The sequence below is a fragment of the Oncorhynchus clarkii genome, chromosome 12, assembly GCF_045791955.1.
Source record: "Oncorhynchus clarkii lewisi isolate Uvic-CL-2024 chromosome 12, UVic_Ocla_1.0, whole genome shotgun sequence".
Taxonomy (NCBI): domain Eukaryota; kingdom Metazoa; phylum Chordata; class Actinopteri; order Salmoniformes; family Salmonidae; genus Oncorhynchus; species Oncorhynchus clarkii.
This window is the reverse complement of record NC_092158.1, coordinates 85,504,007-85,520,674: the sequence shown is the minus strand read 5'-3', so window position 1 is coordinate 85,520,674 and position 16,668 is coordinate 85,504,007. Positions and strand designations below refer to the sequence as shown.

Here is a 16,668-nt window from a genome sequence, read left to right as displayed (position 1 = left end):
TGGGTGAACTCAGTCTCTTCCCTCCCAGATGTGAATTCCTTCAAACCCTCCAGACATACACACACACTCTCACAGATATTCTTGCTGACATATGCAGACATTTTGAGAATAACTGTCTCTTCCTCTGTATTCGTGGGGACCTTCCCTGAATGCAGCCAGCTAATATTTTCAGTTGTTTTCCGAACTGTGAGCATCTGCATACAGACCAGTGACCACTGCCACACATGATTGGCCTTTCACATGGGAAATGTACCAGCCCACAGTCAGATGCACCCCAGTCTTGTGGCGTCCTCTAGTGGGCAACAATGGTGTTACAGCGATGAAACAAAGTGCATGACAGCAAACGGGGGAAATAAGATATTGCATTTAATTAACACAAGCTGTCTCCAATCTGGTTGTGCGTGTGTGTGTGTGTGTGTGTGTGTGTGTGTGTGTGTGTGTGTGTGTGTGTGTGTGTGTGCGTGTGTGTTGGGGGGCTCACCGAAGCCAGGGGAGGCTGATCTACAAATAGTATTCTCTGCCAAATAATAGGCTCAGTGTGATTAAGATTTACAGAGATATGCCTCCCCTGGCTAAGGTGAATCCCCCACCAAATACACACCGCACAACAAGACTGTGATTGATTGATTGATTGATTGGAGAAAGCTTGTATCAATTAAATAACTTTTCCTAGGGTTTTCTACCAGCAGCAAACCCAGTGTATCATGCTGGAAATTCAAGTAAAAAGTGCCAGAAAAACAACAACCAAAAAGCATTATGTGGTCTTTTAATGTTGTTCTCTATATGTATCTATATCAAATCACATATGAAACATGATTTTAATTCTTACTAATGGTATATACTTTTTAACATAATTTAAAAATGATAAACTACAAATAACACACAAGAGGGAGGAGGACAAAGTAGGTTGTTTGAAATAATGTTTTATTATTAGCAGATAATTCAGCAATGACTGGTGTCTAAATACTTCATCATAGAGAGTAATGGTATGCTTTATTTAATAGAGGTTAAACATCCATTTTTATCTCTGCTCAAAAATTCTATAACGCATTAACAAGAGATGAGAGCAAGTAAGCGCACCTCCACATTGTCTGTCTTTGTGGGGAATAAAAACAATAACACTACCCTGTCATCAAACCTGCAACATGAAACCGTAAGTAATTAAATCTATGCATCTAATCTATTTTCTTAAGAAACGTGTTGTGATTTGATAAGAAAAGGTTGAAATAAATGGTTTCATTTCCAGTTGAACTCCGAGGGATCCATCATATGGAAGTGTCCTGAAGTCATCAGGAAGTGTCCTGAAGTCATCAGGAAGTGTCCTGAAGTCATCAGGAAGTGTCCTGAAGTCATCATTTTGTCTGGAAAAAAGAAAAGAAAAATATAAGTATAAGTTGTTGTGAAAACCTTGTAACGCTTGTTTTATATTCAAAATGTAACTGTGGCTTAACCAGCAATACAATGTGAGTGTGATAATGAGGTTGCAGTGACATACAAAATACAAAAAAACTAAAACATATAGCCTCGGGGGAGACCAATTTGATTTACATTGAACATGAAGATAATCTGAATCCCCTCTGTGTGGGATGACATTCGATGTCTGAGACTCAACAGGTGCTTCAACAGGGAATTAAAGCAGTAAAGACACACTGGGACATAATGCATTCTTATATTTAGTGTTTTACGCTAATCGCACAAACATATATTTGCACTTTAAAGCTAAGCAGTGAAAACCTGTGAGGTGGTTATATCCTCCCTCTCACCTTGATCAGAGTGACTGTGAAGCTGTAGAGGAGGGAGATGAGGAAGAGGACCAGGAAGATGCAGGCCATGTTCCAGTTCTCCTCTGCAGTGTCTGCAAGAATGGGATCAGACCTGTTCTCGTCAAAGAACACACCCTCCAACTCAAGGATCTCTACTCAAAAGGAAAAAAGGAGGTTTTCATTGAGAAAGTATGGCAAAAACAGGCTAGCCTGGAATCCAAACTGTAATGCTCTACTATAATGATGAAAGAGGCTAGAAAGAGACTAGCACAAGGAAAATGTTCTTGTATCAGAATTGAGTGAACAGACCTGGTTTGGATATGTTCAGGGCCAGAGTCTGGGTGGTGTGGGTCACCCTGCAGGTGTAAACAGCCCCCGGTGTCCAATCCTGGTGTGCCAGGCTCAGGTGGCTCCTGATGCCGAACTTTCCTCCTGGTGCCCTGTAAGGGGTGCTAGTGTTGTTGTTCCACAGCTCTGTGACGTTGTCCAGCAGCCAGGTGATGTTGATGTCTGAAGGGCTGAAGCCAAGCACCAGGCAGACAAGCTCACTGGGACCCTGGAGCAGGGTTGCTCTAGGTGCGGAGGGGGTCACTGAGCCTGGAGAGAGAGATATTGAGAGTCATGGAAGGAGAGACTGGAGTGGATGAGACTGGGCAGAGAGGGGGCTGTATGACTGATAGTCTGGAAGAGAAACTGGGTGGTTAGAGGGGGGGCTGCATGACTGATAGTCTGGGAGGGGAGAGAGGGGGCTGCATGAGAGAGAGAAACTGAGTAGAGCATGGATGCTGGATCAGGACAGGAACTGGGGTAATGGTATTTGATCATGGGAAAACTAGGTTGGAGTCATTCAAACTTGTTTTTCTTTTTCTTTTTTCTTTTTAATTTTTTTTTTCTTTTACCCCTTTTTCTCCCCAATTTCGTGGTATCCAATTGTTGGATACGGGCTCGGGAGAGACGAAGGCTGAATGTCATGCGTCCTCCGATACACAACCCAACCAGCCGTACTGCTTCTTAACACAGCGCGCATCCAATCCGGAAGCCAGCTGCACCAATGTGTCAGAGGCTACACCGTGCACCTGGCAACCTTGGCTAGCGCACACTGCGCCCAGCCCGCCACAGGAGTCGCTGGTGCGCGATGAGACAAGGAGATCCCTACCGACCAATCCCTCCCTAACCCGGACGACGCTAGGCCAATTGTGCGGCGCCCCACGGACCTCCCGGTCGCGGCCGGTTACGACAGAGCCTGGGCGCGAACCCAGGGACTCTGATGGCACAGCTGGCGCTGCAGTACAGCGCCCTTAACCTTAACCCGGGAGGCCCTCAAACTTCAACCACTCCACAAATTTCTTGTTAACAAACTATAGTTTTGGCAAGACAACACTATCTGCCTGGAAAGTTTTCAGCTATACTTTTGGTGGCTGTTTATTTACCACCACAAACGGATGCTGGCACTAAGACCGCACTCAGTCAGCTGTGTAAGGAAATAAGCAAACAAGAAACCGCTCACCCATTGGCGGCGCTCCTAGTGGCCGGAGACGTTAATGCAGGGAAACTTAAATCAGTTCTACCTAATTTCTATCAACACGTCAAATGTGCAACCAGAGGGAAATAAATTCTAGATAATCTGCACTCCACACACAGAGTCGCGTACAAAGCTCTCCCTTGCCCTACATTTGGTAAATCTGACCACAATTCTATCCTCCTGATTACTGCTTACAAGCAAAAATTAAAGCAGGAAGCACCAGTGACTTTGTCTATCAAAAAGTGGTCAGATGAAGCAGATGCTAAACTACAGGACGGTTTTGCTATCACGATGGCCTTGAGGAGTTCACCACATCAGTCACTGGCTTTATTAATAAGTGCATCGAGGATATTGTCCCCACAGTAACTGTACGTACGTACCCCAACCAGAAGTCATGGATTACAGGCAACAATCGCAGTTAAAGTTAAAGGGTAGAGCTGTCACTTTCAATGTGCGGGACTCGAACCCGGAAGCTTATAAGAAATTCCTCTATGCCCTCTGATGAACCAACAAACAGGCAAAGCGCCAATACAGGGCTAAGATTGAATCGTACTACACCTGCTCCGACGCTCGTCTTATGTGGCAGAGCATGCAAATTATTACAGACTACAAAGGGAAGCACAGCCGCGAGCTGCCCAGTGACACGGGCCTGCCATACGAGCTAAATCGCTTCTATGCTCGCTTCGAGGCAAGCAACACTGAGTCATGCATGAGAGCATCAGCTGTTCCGGATGACTGTGTGATCACACTCTCCGTAGCCGACGTGAGTAAGACCTTTAAACAGGTAAACATTCACAAGGCTGCGGGGCCAGACGGATTACCAGGACGTCTGCTCCGGGCATGTGCTGACCAACTGGCAGGTGTCTTCACTGACATTTTCAACATGTTCCTGATTGAGTCTGTAATACCATCTTGTTTCAAGCAGACCACCATAGTCCCTGTGCCCAAGAACACAAAGGCAACCTGCCTAAATAACTACAGAACCGTAGCACTCACGTCCGTAGCCATGAAGTGCGTTGAAAGGCTGGTCATGGCTCACATCAACACCATTATCCCAGAAACCCTAGACCCACTCCAATTTGCATACTTCCCAAACAGATCTACGGATGATGCCACCTCTATTGCACTCCACACTGCCCTTTCCCACCTGGACAAAAGGAACACCTATGTGAGAATGCTATTCATTGACTACAGCTCAGGGTTCCACACCATACTACCCTCAAAGCTCATCACTAAGCTAAGGATCCTGGGACTAAACACCTCCATATAAGCTGGATCCTGGACTTCCTGACGAGCTTCCCCCAGGTGGTGAAGGTAGGTAGCAACACATCTGCCACGCTGATCCTCAACACTGGAGCCCCCCAGTGGTGCGTGCTCAGTCCTTTCCTGTGCTCCCTGTTCAATCACGACTGCATAGCCAGGCACAACTCCAACACCATCATTAAGTTTGCAGACGACACGACAGTGGTAGGCCTGATCACGGACAACGACGAGACAGCCTATAGGGAGGAGGTCAGAGACCTGCCTGGTGGTGCCAGAATAACAACCTATTCCTCAATGTAACCAAGACTAAGGAGATAATTGTGGACTACAGGAAAAGGAGGACCGAGCACACCCCCATTCTCATCGACAGGGCTGCAGTGGAGCAGGTTGAGAGCTTCAAGTTCCTTGGAGTCCACATCACCAACAAACTAGAATGGTCCAAACACGTTTCCCCCTCAGGAAACTAAAAAGATTTGGCCTGGGTCCTCAGATCCTCAAAAGGTTCTACAGCTGCAACATTGAGAGATTCCTGGTTGCATCACTGCCTGGTATGGAAATTGCTCGGCCTCTGACCGCAAGGCACCCCAGAGGTTAGTGCGTATTGCCCAGTACATCACTGGGGCTAAGCTGCCATCCATCCAGAACCTCTACACCATGCAGTGTCAGAGGAAGGCCCTAAAAATTGTCAAAGACCCCAGTCACCCCAGTCATAGCCTGTTCTCTCTACTATAGCATGGCGAGCGGTACCGGAGTGCCAAGTCTAGGACAAAAAGGCTTCTCAACAGTTTTTCCCCCCAAGCCAATAGACTCATGAACTGGTAATCAAATGGCTACTCAGACTATTTGCATTGTGTGCCTCCCCACCCATCTTTTACGATGCTGCTACTCTCTGTTTTTTATATATGCATAGTCACTTTAACTATACATTCATGTACATACTACCTCAATTGGCCCAACCCATCGGTGCCCCTGCACATTGGCAAACTGGGCTATCTGCATTGTGTCCTGCAACCTGCCACCCGCCAACCCCTCTTTTACCCTACTGCTACTCTCTGTTTATCATATATGCATAGTGACTTTAACCATATCTACACGTACATACTACTTCAATCAGTCTGACTAACCGGTGTCTGTATGTAGCCTCGCTACTGTTATAGCCTCGCTACTGTTATAGCCTCGCTACTGCTCTTTTTCACTGTCTTTTTACTGTCGTTTTTCTTTCTTTACTTACCTATTGTTCACTGAATACCTTTTTTTGCATTGTTTGTTAAAGCCCTTTAAGTAAGCATTTCACTGTAAGGTCTACATCTACATACATAAAAAATGCAAATATATGATCACAAAGTTCCATGCTAACCTTTAACATTACTGGTCTTCTCTGTGGAGTTGAAGCAGCGATGTTCAGCTCTGCATGTTATTGTGTTCAGGGTTTTCCATTGGCTTGAGGGAAGAGTCAGGTTACTGCTGACGCTCTGAGTTGTCCTGCTGGCCTGGTTCACTGGGGTTCGGCTGGTTGGGTCTTTTCCATCCAGAAGCCAGGACACTTTGGCGTCATATGCAGAGTGGACCACACATGTAGCTGTTACCTCAGTCTGTGTCATCACTGTCCTGAATCTGGGGGTCTCCAGGTGGAGGTATGGAGTAGACGAGGGAAAAGCTGAGAGCAAAACAGATGAGTGTGGAGATAAAATTGTAAAATAGTGTTTTATACTCCAAGGTAATTACGTTTTGATTTATGTTCTTTTGAAGCAAAGCTTCTGTAAGTTTACAAACTACCTGTGCATAAACTGGTGCTCTTCCTGACAGTTTTCTGAAGATCTTTGTCATCTACCTCACAGATGAAGTCCTTTCCCTCATTCCACTCCTGCTGTGTTACTGTGATATGACTGGTTAGTGCCACATGTCCATCTTCCCCCATCCTTATCTCATTGTCTGCTGCAGACCTCTGTTCAGACCCAGAGAGCCACTTGATCTTAGGGTTGAAGCCCCACCCAGAACACATGAGTTTCTGGGTCCCTGAGCCAGACGACTCCTCACTGGGGACTGGAAGGAGCTCCATGGACAGTTCACCTGGAAAGAACACCATTTCCTTTTTCAATTTTAGCCCTGGAGTGCTGACTGAATATCATGCAACAAACAATGGAAACATAATTTCATGTAGGTAGGCCTTTCTGCATTTTCAAGCATTTGAGAACGTATAATTGGGTCAGATGAGAGAAGTTTACTCACCAAAAAGCTTGACTTTGGAGCTAGACACCAAGCTGTTGGAGAAACCTTGGTTAACTTTACAGGTGAAAGTGTTGTCTGTCTTCCAGTGTGATTTGGGGATAGAGAACCGTCTGGTGAGCAAATGGGGGCCTTTGGATGCAGGCACATCCACATACTGTTTCTCAGGGAAATCAACCCCATTGGCCTGAAAGGTGACGTAGAGGTCACTGGAGGAGAGTTGTGTGATGGCACACTCCAGCACAGCACTGTCTCCCTTCAGTAACTCTGGGAGAGACCTCCTGATCAGCACTGTGGTAGTGCTGCTCACTGCAGGTCCTGGAGAACACACACACACAGAGGAGAGGGGTGAACAGGAGAAAGGAACACTGATCTGGCTTCAGTGTCAATAATGTCTACTTTTTATGGGGGAGGACAGAACAATACTGAATGTTTTACTGTACTTCTCTCTGTATATATCTCATTCAAAGACTCAATCATGGACACTCTTACTGACAGCTGATGCTGCTTTGTGTGATGTATTGTTGTCTCTACCTTCTTGCCCTTTGTGCTGTTGTCTGTACCCAATAATGTTTGTACCATGTTTTGTGCTGCTACCATGTTGTGTTGCTACCAATGGCGCCAGAAGAAATGGCAGCAGTTTTACAGGCACCCAACCAATTGTGCTATTATGTGGGGATTTTTTGCGTTATTTGTAACTTACTTTGTACATAATGTTTCTGCAACCGTATCTTACTGCAAAAAAAGAGCTTCTGGATATCAGGACAGAGATCACTCACATTGGATTAGGCAAATAATTTTTCTTCAACAAGCAGGACGCACAGGACATTCTCAGAACACCTGACAAGGCCAACATCCCAGTTATTTTCAAGTGGAAGAGACGCAGGTACAGAGGACACAGAGCGGGGTGCCTCATAAGGATCCGCAGAAAGCGAGTGGGAAAGCTGCCGTTAACGTCAATATTACTCGCCACCGTGCAATCATTGGACAATAAATTAGACGAGTTACGATCACGAATATCCTACCAACGGGACATCATAAACTGTAAAATCCTATGCTTCACGGAATCGTGGCTGAATGATGACATGGATATTCAGCTAGCGGGAAATACGCTGCACCAGCAGAATAGAACTGCACACTCCGGTAAGACGAGGGGTGGCGGTCTGTGCATATTTGTAAACAAAAGCTGGTGCACGAAAAATCTAAAGAAGTCTCTAGATTTTGCTCGCCTGAAGTAGAGTATCTTGTGATAAATTGCAGACCACACTATCTGCCTAGAAAGTTTTCAGCTATACTTTTGGTGGCTGTTTATTTACCACCACAAACGAATGCTGGCACTAAGACCGCACTCAGTCAGCTGCATAAGGAAATAAGCAAACAAGAAACCGCTCACCCAGAGGCGGCGCTCCTAGTGGCCGGAGACTTTAATGCAGGGAAACTTAACCTCTTGGATCTCTAGGGGCGCTATTTCATTTTTGGATAAAAAACGTTCCCGTTTTAAGCGCAATATTTTGTCACGAAAAGATGCTCGACTATGCATATTATTGACCGTTTTGGAAAGAAAACACTCTGAAGTTTCAGAATCTGCAAAGATATTGTCTGTAAGTGCCCCAGAACTCATTCTACAGGCGAAACCAAGATGATACGTCAACCAGGAAATGAGCAGAATCTCTGAAGCTCTGTTTTCCATTGTCTCCTTATATGGCTGTGATTGCGCAAGGAATGAGCCTACACTTTCTGTCGTTTCCCCAAGGTGTTTGCAGCATTGTGACGTATTTGTAGGCATATCATTGGAAGATTGACCATAAGAGACTACATTTTCCAAGTGTCCGCCTGGTGTCGCTGCGTCGAAATTGGAGCGCAAAGCCAGGTGCAATTATTTTTCCATTTGAGAGCAAGGAGAAACCAGGCTTCCACGAAGGATATATCATCGAAGAGATATGTGGAAAAACACCTTGAGGATTGATTCTAAACCACGTTTGCCATGTTTCAGTCGATATTATGGAGTTAATTTGGAAAAAAGTTCACGTTTTGAGGGCTGAATTTTCGTTTTTTTTTTTTTTTTTTTTTTTTGGTAGCCAAATGTGATGTACAAAACGGAGATATTTCTAATACACAAAGAATCTTTTTGGAAAAACTTAGCATCTGCTATCTAACTGAGAGTCTCCTCATTGAAAACATCAGAAGTTCTTCAAAGGTAAGTTATTTTATTTAAAGGCTTTACTTGTTTTTGTGATAGTTGCCTGCTAAATGCTAACGCTAATGCTAACGCTAAATGCTACGCTAGCTAGCTACTGTTACACAAATGATTGTTTTCCTATGGTTGAAAGGCATATTTTGAAAATCTGAGATGACAGTGTTGTTAACAAAAGGCTAAGCTTGAGAGATAGCATATTTATTTCATTTCATTTGCGATTTTCATGAATAGTTAACGTTGCGTTATGGTAATGAGCTTAGCTCTATAAATAGAATCCCGGATCCGGGTTTGGTCGTCGCAACAGGTTAAATCAGTTCTACCTAATTTCTATCAACATGTCAAATGTGCAACCAGAGGGAAAACAATCCTAGATCATCTGCACTCCACACACAGAGACGTGTACAAAGCTCTCCCTTGCCCTACATTTGGTAAATCTGACCACAATTCTATCATCCTGATTCCTGCTTACAAGCAAAAATTATAACAGGAAGCACCAGTGACTCGGTCTATAAAAAGGTGGTCAGATGAAGCAGATCAGTCACTGGCTTTATCAATAAGTGCATTGAGGACGTTGTCCCCACAGTGACTGTACGTACAGTGGGGAGAACAAGTATTTGATACACTGCCGATTTTGCAGGTTTTCCTACTTACAAAGCATGTAGAGGTCTGTAATTTTGTATCATAGGTACACTTCAACTGTGAGAGATGGAATCTAAAACAAAAATCCAGAAAATCACATTGTATGATTTTTAAGTAATTAATTTGCATTTTATTGCATGACATAAGTATTGGATCACCTACCCACCAGTAAGAATTCCAGCTTTCACAGACCTGTTCAAATCAAATCAAATCAAGTCAAATTTATTTATATGGCCCTTCGTACTTCAGCTGATATCTCAAAGTGCTGTACAGAAACCCAGCCTAAAACCCCAAACAGCAAGCAATGCAGGTGTAGAAGCACGGTGGCTAGGAAAAACTGTTAGTTTTTCTTTAAAAAGCCCTCCTGTTCTCCACTCATTACCTGTATTAACTGCACCTGTTTGAACTCGTTACCTGTATAAAATTCACCTGTCCACACACCTAATCAAACAGACTCCAACCTCTCCACAATGGCCAGACCAGAGAGCTGTAAGGACATCAGGGATAAAATTGTAGACCTGCACAAGGCTGGGATGGGCTACAGGACAATAGGAAAGCAGCTTGGTGAGAAGGCAACAACTGTTGGCGCAATTATTAGAAAATGGAAGAAGTTCAAGATGACGGTCAATCACCCTCGTTCTGGGGCTCCATGCAAGATCTCACCTCGTGGGGCATCAATGATCATGCGGAAGGTGAGGGATCAGCCCAGAACTACACGGCAGGACCTTGTCAATGACCTGAAGAGAGCTGGGACCACAGTCTCAAAGAAAACCATTAGTAACACACTACGCCGTCATGGATTAAAATCCTGCAGCGCACGCAAGGTCCCCTTGCTCAAGCCAGCGCATGTCCAGGCCCGTCTGAAGTTTGCCAATGACCATCTGGATGATCCAGAGGAGGAATGGGAGAAGGTCATGTGGTCTGGTGAGACAAAAATAGAGCTTTTTGGTCTAAACCACTCGCCGTGTTTGGAGGAAGAAGAAGGATGAGTACAACCCCAAGAACACCATCCCAACCATGAAGCATGGAGGTGGAAACATCATTCTTTGGGGATGCTTTTCTGCAAAGGGGACAGGACGACTGCACCGTATTGAGGGGAGGATGGATGGGGCCATGTATCGCGAGATCTTGGCCAACAACCTCCTTCCCTCAGTAAGAGCATTGAAGATGGGTCGTGGCTGGTTCTTCCAGCATGACAACGACCCGAAACACACAGCCAGGGCAACTAAGGAGTGGCTCCGTAAGAAGCATCTCAATGTCCTGGAGTGGCCTAGCCAGTCTCCAGACCTGAACCCAATAGAACATCTTTGGAGGGAGCTGAAAGTCCGTATTGCCCAGCGACAGCCCCGAAACCTGAAGGATCTGGAGAAGGCCTGAATGGAGGAGTGGGCCAAAATCCCTGCTGCAGTGTGTGCAAACCTGGTAAAGAACTACAGGAACCGTATGATCTCTGTAATTGCAAACAAAGGTTTCTGTACAAAATATTAAGTTCAGCTTTTCTGATGTATCAAATACTTATGTCATGCAATAAAATGCAAATTAATTACTTAAAAATCATACAATGTAATTTTCTGGATTTTTGTTTTAGATTCCGTCTCTCACAGTTGAAGTGTACCTATGATAAAAATTACAGACCTCTCCGTGCTTTGTCAGTAGGACAACCTGCAAAATCGGCAGTGTATCAAATACTTGTTCTCCCCACTGTACGTACCCCAGCCAGAAGCCATGGATTACAGGCAACATTTGCACTGAGCTAAAGGGTAGAGCTGCCGCTGTCAAGGTGCGGGACTCTAACCCGGAAGCTTATAAGTAATCCTGCTATTCCCTCCGATGAACCATCAAACAGGCAAAGTGCCAATACAGGGCTAAGATTGAATTGTACTACACTAACTCCGACGCTCGTCTTATGTGGCAGGGCTTGCAAGCTATTACACACTACAAAGGGAAGCACAGCAGTGAGCTGCCCAGTGACACGAGCCTACCAGACAAGCTATATCACTTCTATGCTCACTTCGAGGCAAGCAACACTGAGGCATGCATGAGAGCATCAGATGTTCCGGACGACTGTGTGATCACACTCTCCGTAGCCGACATGAGTAAGACCTTTAAACAGGTCAACATTCACAAGGCTGCGGGGCAAGAAGGATTATCTGGACGTCTGCTCCGGGCATGTGCTGACCAACTGGCAGGTGTCTTCACTGACATTTTCAACATGTCTCTGATTGAGTCTGTAATACCAACATGTTTCAAGAAGACCACCATAGTCCCTGTGCCCAAGAACATGAATGCAACCTGCCTAAATGACTACAGAACCGTAGCACTCACGTCCGTAGCCTTGAAAGGCTGGTCATGAATCACATCAACACCATTATCCCATAAACCCTAGACCCAGTCCAATTTGCACACCGCTCAAACAGATCTGATGCAATCTCTATTGCACTCCACACTGCCCTTTCCCACCTGGACAAAAGGAACACCTATGTGAGAATGCTAGGAGAATTCAATACCATAGTACCTTTACAGCTCATTACTAATCTAAGGATCCTGGGATTCAACACCTCCCTTTATTACTGGATCCTGGACTTCCTGACGGGCTGTCCCCAGATGGTGAGGGTAGGTAGCAAGCAACACATCTGCCATGCTGATCCTCAACACTGGAGCCCCCCAGGGGTGAGTGCTCAGTCTCCTCCTGTACTCCCTGTTCACCCACGACTGCATGGCTAGGCACAACTCAACACCATCATTAAGTTTGCATACGACACAACAGTAGTAGGCCTGATCACGGACAACGACGAGACAGCCTATAGGGAGGAGTCAATTTAACCATATCGACATGTACATACTTCCTCAATCAGCCCGACTAACCGGTGTCTGTATGTAGCCTCACTTCTGTTATAGCCTCGCTACTGTACATAGCCTCGCTACTATTTTTTTTCACTGTCTTTTTACTGTTATTTTTCTTTCTTTACTTACCTATTGTTCACTGAATACATTTTTTTGCATTGTTTGTTAGAGCCTGTAAGTAAGCATTTCACTGTAAGTAAGCATTTCACCACACCTGTTGTATTTGGCGCACGTGGCAAATGTTTTTATTGGATTTGATTTGCTGTGTTGTCATGTGTTGCTGCCTTGCTATGTTGTTGTCTTAGGTCTCTCTTTATGTAGTGTTGTGTTACCTCTCTTGTCGTGATGTGTGTTTTGTCCTGTATTTATATTTTATTTATTTATTCATTTTTAATCCCAGACCCCATCCCCTCAGGAGGCCTTTTGCCTTTTGGTAGGCCGTCGTTGTAAATAGGAATTTGTTCTTCACTGACTTGCCTAGTTATATAAAGGTTCAATCAAATTTAAAAAAAATACAAATATATGATCACAAAGTTCCATTCTAACCTTTAACATTACTGGTCTTCTCTGTGGAGTTGAAGCAGCGATGTTCAGCTCTGCATGTTATTGTGTTCAGGGTTTTCCATTGGCTTGAGGGAAGAGTCAGGTTACTGCTGACGCTCTGAGTTGTCCTGCTGGCCTGGTTCACTGGGGTTCGGCTGGTTGGGTCTTTTCCATCCAGAAGCCAGGACACTTTGGCGTCATATGCAGAGTGGACCACACATGTAGATGTTACCTCAGTCTGTGTCATCACTGTCCTGAATCTGGGGGTCTCCAGGTGGAGGTATGGAGTAGACGAGGGAAAAGCTGAGAGCAAAACAGATGAGTGTGGAGATAAAATTGTAAAATAGTGTTTTATACTCCAAGGTAATTACGTTTTGATTTATGTTCTTTTGAAGCAAAGCTTCTGTAAGTTTACAAACTACCTGTGCATAAACTGGTGCTCTTCCTGACAGTTTTCTGAAGATCTTTGTCATCTACCTCACAGATGAAGTCCTTTCCCTCATTCCACTCCTGCTGTGTTACTGTGATATGACTGGTTAGTGCCACATGTCCATCTTCCCCCATCCTTATCTCATTGTCTGCTGCAGACCTCTGTTCAGACCCAGAGAGCCACTTGATCTTAGGGTTGAAGCCCCACCCAGAACACATGAGTTTCTGGGTCCCTGAGCCAGACGACTCCTCACTGGGGACTGGAAGGAGCTCCATGGACAATTCACCTGGAAAGAACACCATTTCCTTTTTCAATTTTAGCCCTGGAGTGCTGACTGAATATCATGCAACAAACAATGGAAACATAATTTCATGTAGGTAGGCCTTTCTGCATTTTCAAGCATTTGAGAACGTATAATTGGGTCAGATGAGAGAAGTTTACTCACCAAAAAGCTTGACTTTGGAGCTAGACACCAAGCTGTTGGAGAAACCTTGGTTAACTTTACAGGTGAAAGTGTTGTCTGTCTTCCAGTGTGATTTGGGGATAGAGAACCGTCTGGTGAGCAAATGGGGGCCTTTGGATGCAGGCACATCCACATACTGTTTCTCAGGGAAATCAACCCCATTGGCCTGAAAGGTGACGTAGAGGTCACTGGAGGAGAGTTGTGTGATGGCACACTCCAGCACAGCACTGTCTCCCTTCAGTAACTCTGGGAGAGACCTCCTGATCAGCACTGTGGTAGTGCTGCTCACTGCAGGTCCTGGAGAACACACACACACAGAGGAGAGGGGTGAACAGGAGAAAGGAACACTGATCTGGCTTCAGTGTCAATAATGTCTACTTTTTATGGGGGAGGACAGAACAATACTGAATGTTTTACTGTACTTCTCTCTGTATATATCTCATTCAAAGACTCAATCATGGACACTCTTACTGACAGCTGATGCTGCTTTGTGTGATGTATTGTTGTCTCTACCTTCTTGCCCTTTGTGCTGTTGTCTGTACCCAATAATGTTTGTACCATGTTTTGTGCTGCTACCATGTTGTGTTGCTACCAATGGCGCCAGAAGAAATGGCAGCAGTTTTACAGGCACCCAACCAATTGTGCTATTATGTGGGGATTTTTTGCGTTATTTGTAACTTACTTTGTACATAATGTTTCTGCAACCGTATCTTACTGCAAAAAAGAGCTTCTGGATATCAGGACAGAGATCACTCACATTGGATTAGGCAAATCATTTTTCTTCAACAAGCAGGACGCACAGGACATTCTCAGAACACCTGACAAGGCCAACATCCCAGTTATTTTCAAGTGGAAGAGACGCAGGTACAGAGGACACAGAGCGGGGTGCCTCATAAGGATCCGCAGAAAGCGAGTGGGAAAGCTGCCGTTAACGTCAATATTACTCGCCACCGTGCAATCATTGGACAATAAATTAGACGAGTTACGATCACGAATATCCTACCAACGGGACATCATAAACTGTAAAATCCTATGCTTCACGGAATCGTGGCTGAATGATGACATGGATATTCAGCTAGCGGGAAATACGCTGCACCAGCAGAATAGAACTGCACACTCCGGTAAGACGAGGGGTGGCGGTCTGTGCATATTTGTAAACAAAAGCTGGTGCACGAAAAATCTAAAGAAGTCTCTAGATTTTGCTCGCCTGAAGTAGAGTATCTTGTGATAAATTACAGACCACACTATCTGCCTAGAAAGTTTTCAGCTATACTTTTGGTGGCTGTTTATTTACCACCACAAACGAATGCTGGCACTAAGACCGCACTCAGTCAGCTGCATAAGGAAATAAGCAAACAAGAAACCGCTCACCCAGAGGCGGCGCTCCTAGTGGCCGGAGACTTTAATGCAGGGAAACTTAACCTCTTGGATCTCTAGGGGCGCTATTTCATTTTTGGATAAAAAACGTTCCCGTTTTAAGCGCAATATTTTGTCACGAAAAGATGCTCGACTATGCATATTATTGACCGTTTTGGAAAGAAAACACTCTGAAGTTTCAGAATCTGCAAAGATATTGTCTGTAAGTGCCCCAGAACTCATTCTACAGGCGAAACCAAGATGATACGTCAACCAGGAAATGAGCAGAATCTCTGAAGCTCTGTTTTCCATTGTCTCCTTATATGGCTGTGATTGCGCAAGGAATGAGCCTACACTTTCTGTCGTTTCCCCAAGGTGTTTGCAGCATTGTGACGTATTTGTAGGCATATCATTGGAAGATTGACCATAAGAGACTACATTTTCCAAGTGTCCGCCTGGTGTCGCTGCGTCGAAATTGGAGCGCAAAGCCAGGTGCAATTATTTTTCCATTTGAGAGCAAGGAGAAACCAGGCTTCCACGAAGGATATATCATCGAAGAGATATGTGGAAAAACACCTTGAGGATTGATTCTAAACCACGTTTGCCATGTTTCAGTCGATATTATGGAGTTAATTTGGAAAAAAGTTCACGTTTTGAGGGCTGAATTTTCGTTTTTTTTTATTTTATTTTTTTTGGTAGCCAAATGTGATGTACAAAACGGAGATATTTCTAATACACAAAGAATCTTTTTGGAAAAACTTAGCATCTGCTATCTAACTGAGAGTCTCCTCATTGAAAACATCAGAAGTTCTTCAAAGGTAAGTTATTTTATTTAAAGGCTTTACTTGTTTTTGTGATAGTTGCCTGCTAAATGCTAACGCTAATGCTAACGCTAAATGCTACGCTAGCTAGCTACTGTTACACAAATGATTGTTTTCCTATGGTTGAAAAGCATATTTTGAAAATCTGAGATGACAGTGTTGTTAACAAAAGGCTAAGCTTGAGAGATAGCATATTTATTTCATTTCATTTGCGATTTTCATGAATAGTTAACGTTGCGTTATGGTAATGAGCTTAGCTCTATAAATAGAATCCCGGATCCGGGTTTGGTCGTCGCAACAGGTTAAATCAGTTCTACCTAATTTCTATCAACATGTCAAATGTGCAACCAGAGGGAAAACAATCCTAGATCATCTGCACTCCACACACAGAGACGTGTACAAAGCTCTCCCTTGCCCTACATTTGGTAAATCTGACCACAATTCTATCATCCTGATTCCTGCTTACAAGCAAAAATTATAACAGGAAGCACCAGTGACTCGGTCTATAAAAAGGTGGTCAGATGAAGCAGATCAGTCACTGGCTTTATCAATAAGTGCATTGAGGACGTTGTCCCCACAGTGACTGTACGTACAGTGGGGA

At 44.4% G+C, this 16,668-nt stretch overlaps 1 protein-coding gene across 1 annotated transcript in view; it reads right to left on the bottom strand.

The window, feature by feature from the left end:
- Positions 1 to 907: 907 nt before the first annotated feature.
- The window catches only part of LOC139421552 (uncharacterized), a 112,116-nt gene continuing 96,355 nt past the window's right edge, over positions 908 to 16,668 (bottom strand). Inside the window, exons 14-22 of the mRNA XM_071172570.1 lie at positions 13,873 to 14,187; positions 13,420 to 13,713; positions 13,001 to 13,300; positions 6,778 to 7,092; positions 6,325 to 6,618; positions 5,906 to 6,205; positions 2,073 to 2,360; positions 1,764 to 1,915; positions 908 to 1,361 (exon numbers count right to left, since the gene is read on the bottom strand). Of these exons, the coding sequence (XP_071028671.1) occupies positions 1,353 to 1,361; positions 1,764 to 1,915; positions 2,073 to 2,360; positions 5,906 to 6,205; positions 6,325 to 6,618; positions 6,778 to 7,092; positions 13,001 to 13,300; positions 13,420 to 13,713; positions 13,873 to 14,187 (2,267 nt within the window). The 3' untranslated portion in view covers positions 908 to 1,352. The remainder of the gene's footprint in view (positions 1,362 to 1,763; positions 1,916 to 2,072; positions 2,361 to 5,905; positions 6,206 to 6,324; positions 6,619 to 6,777; positions 7,093 to 13,000; positions 13,301 to 13,419; positions 13,714 to 13,872; positions 14,188 to 16,668) is intronic.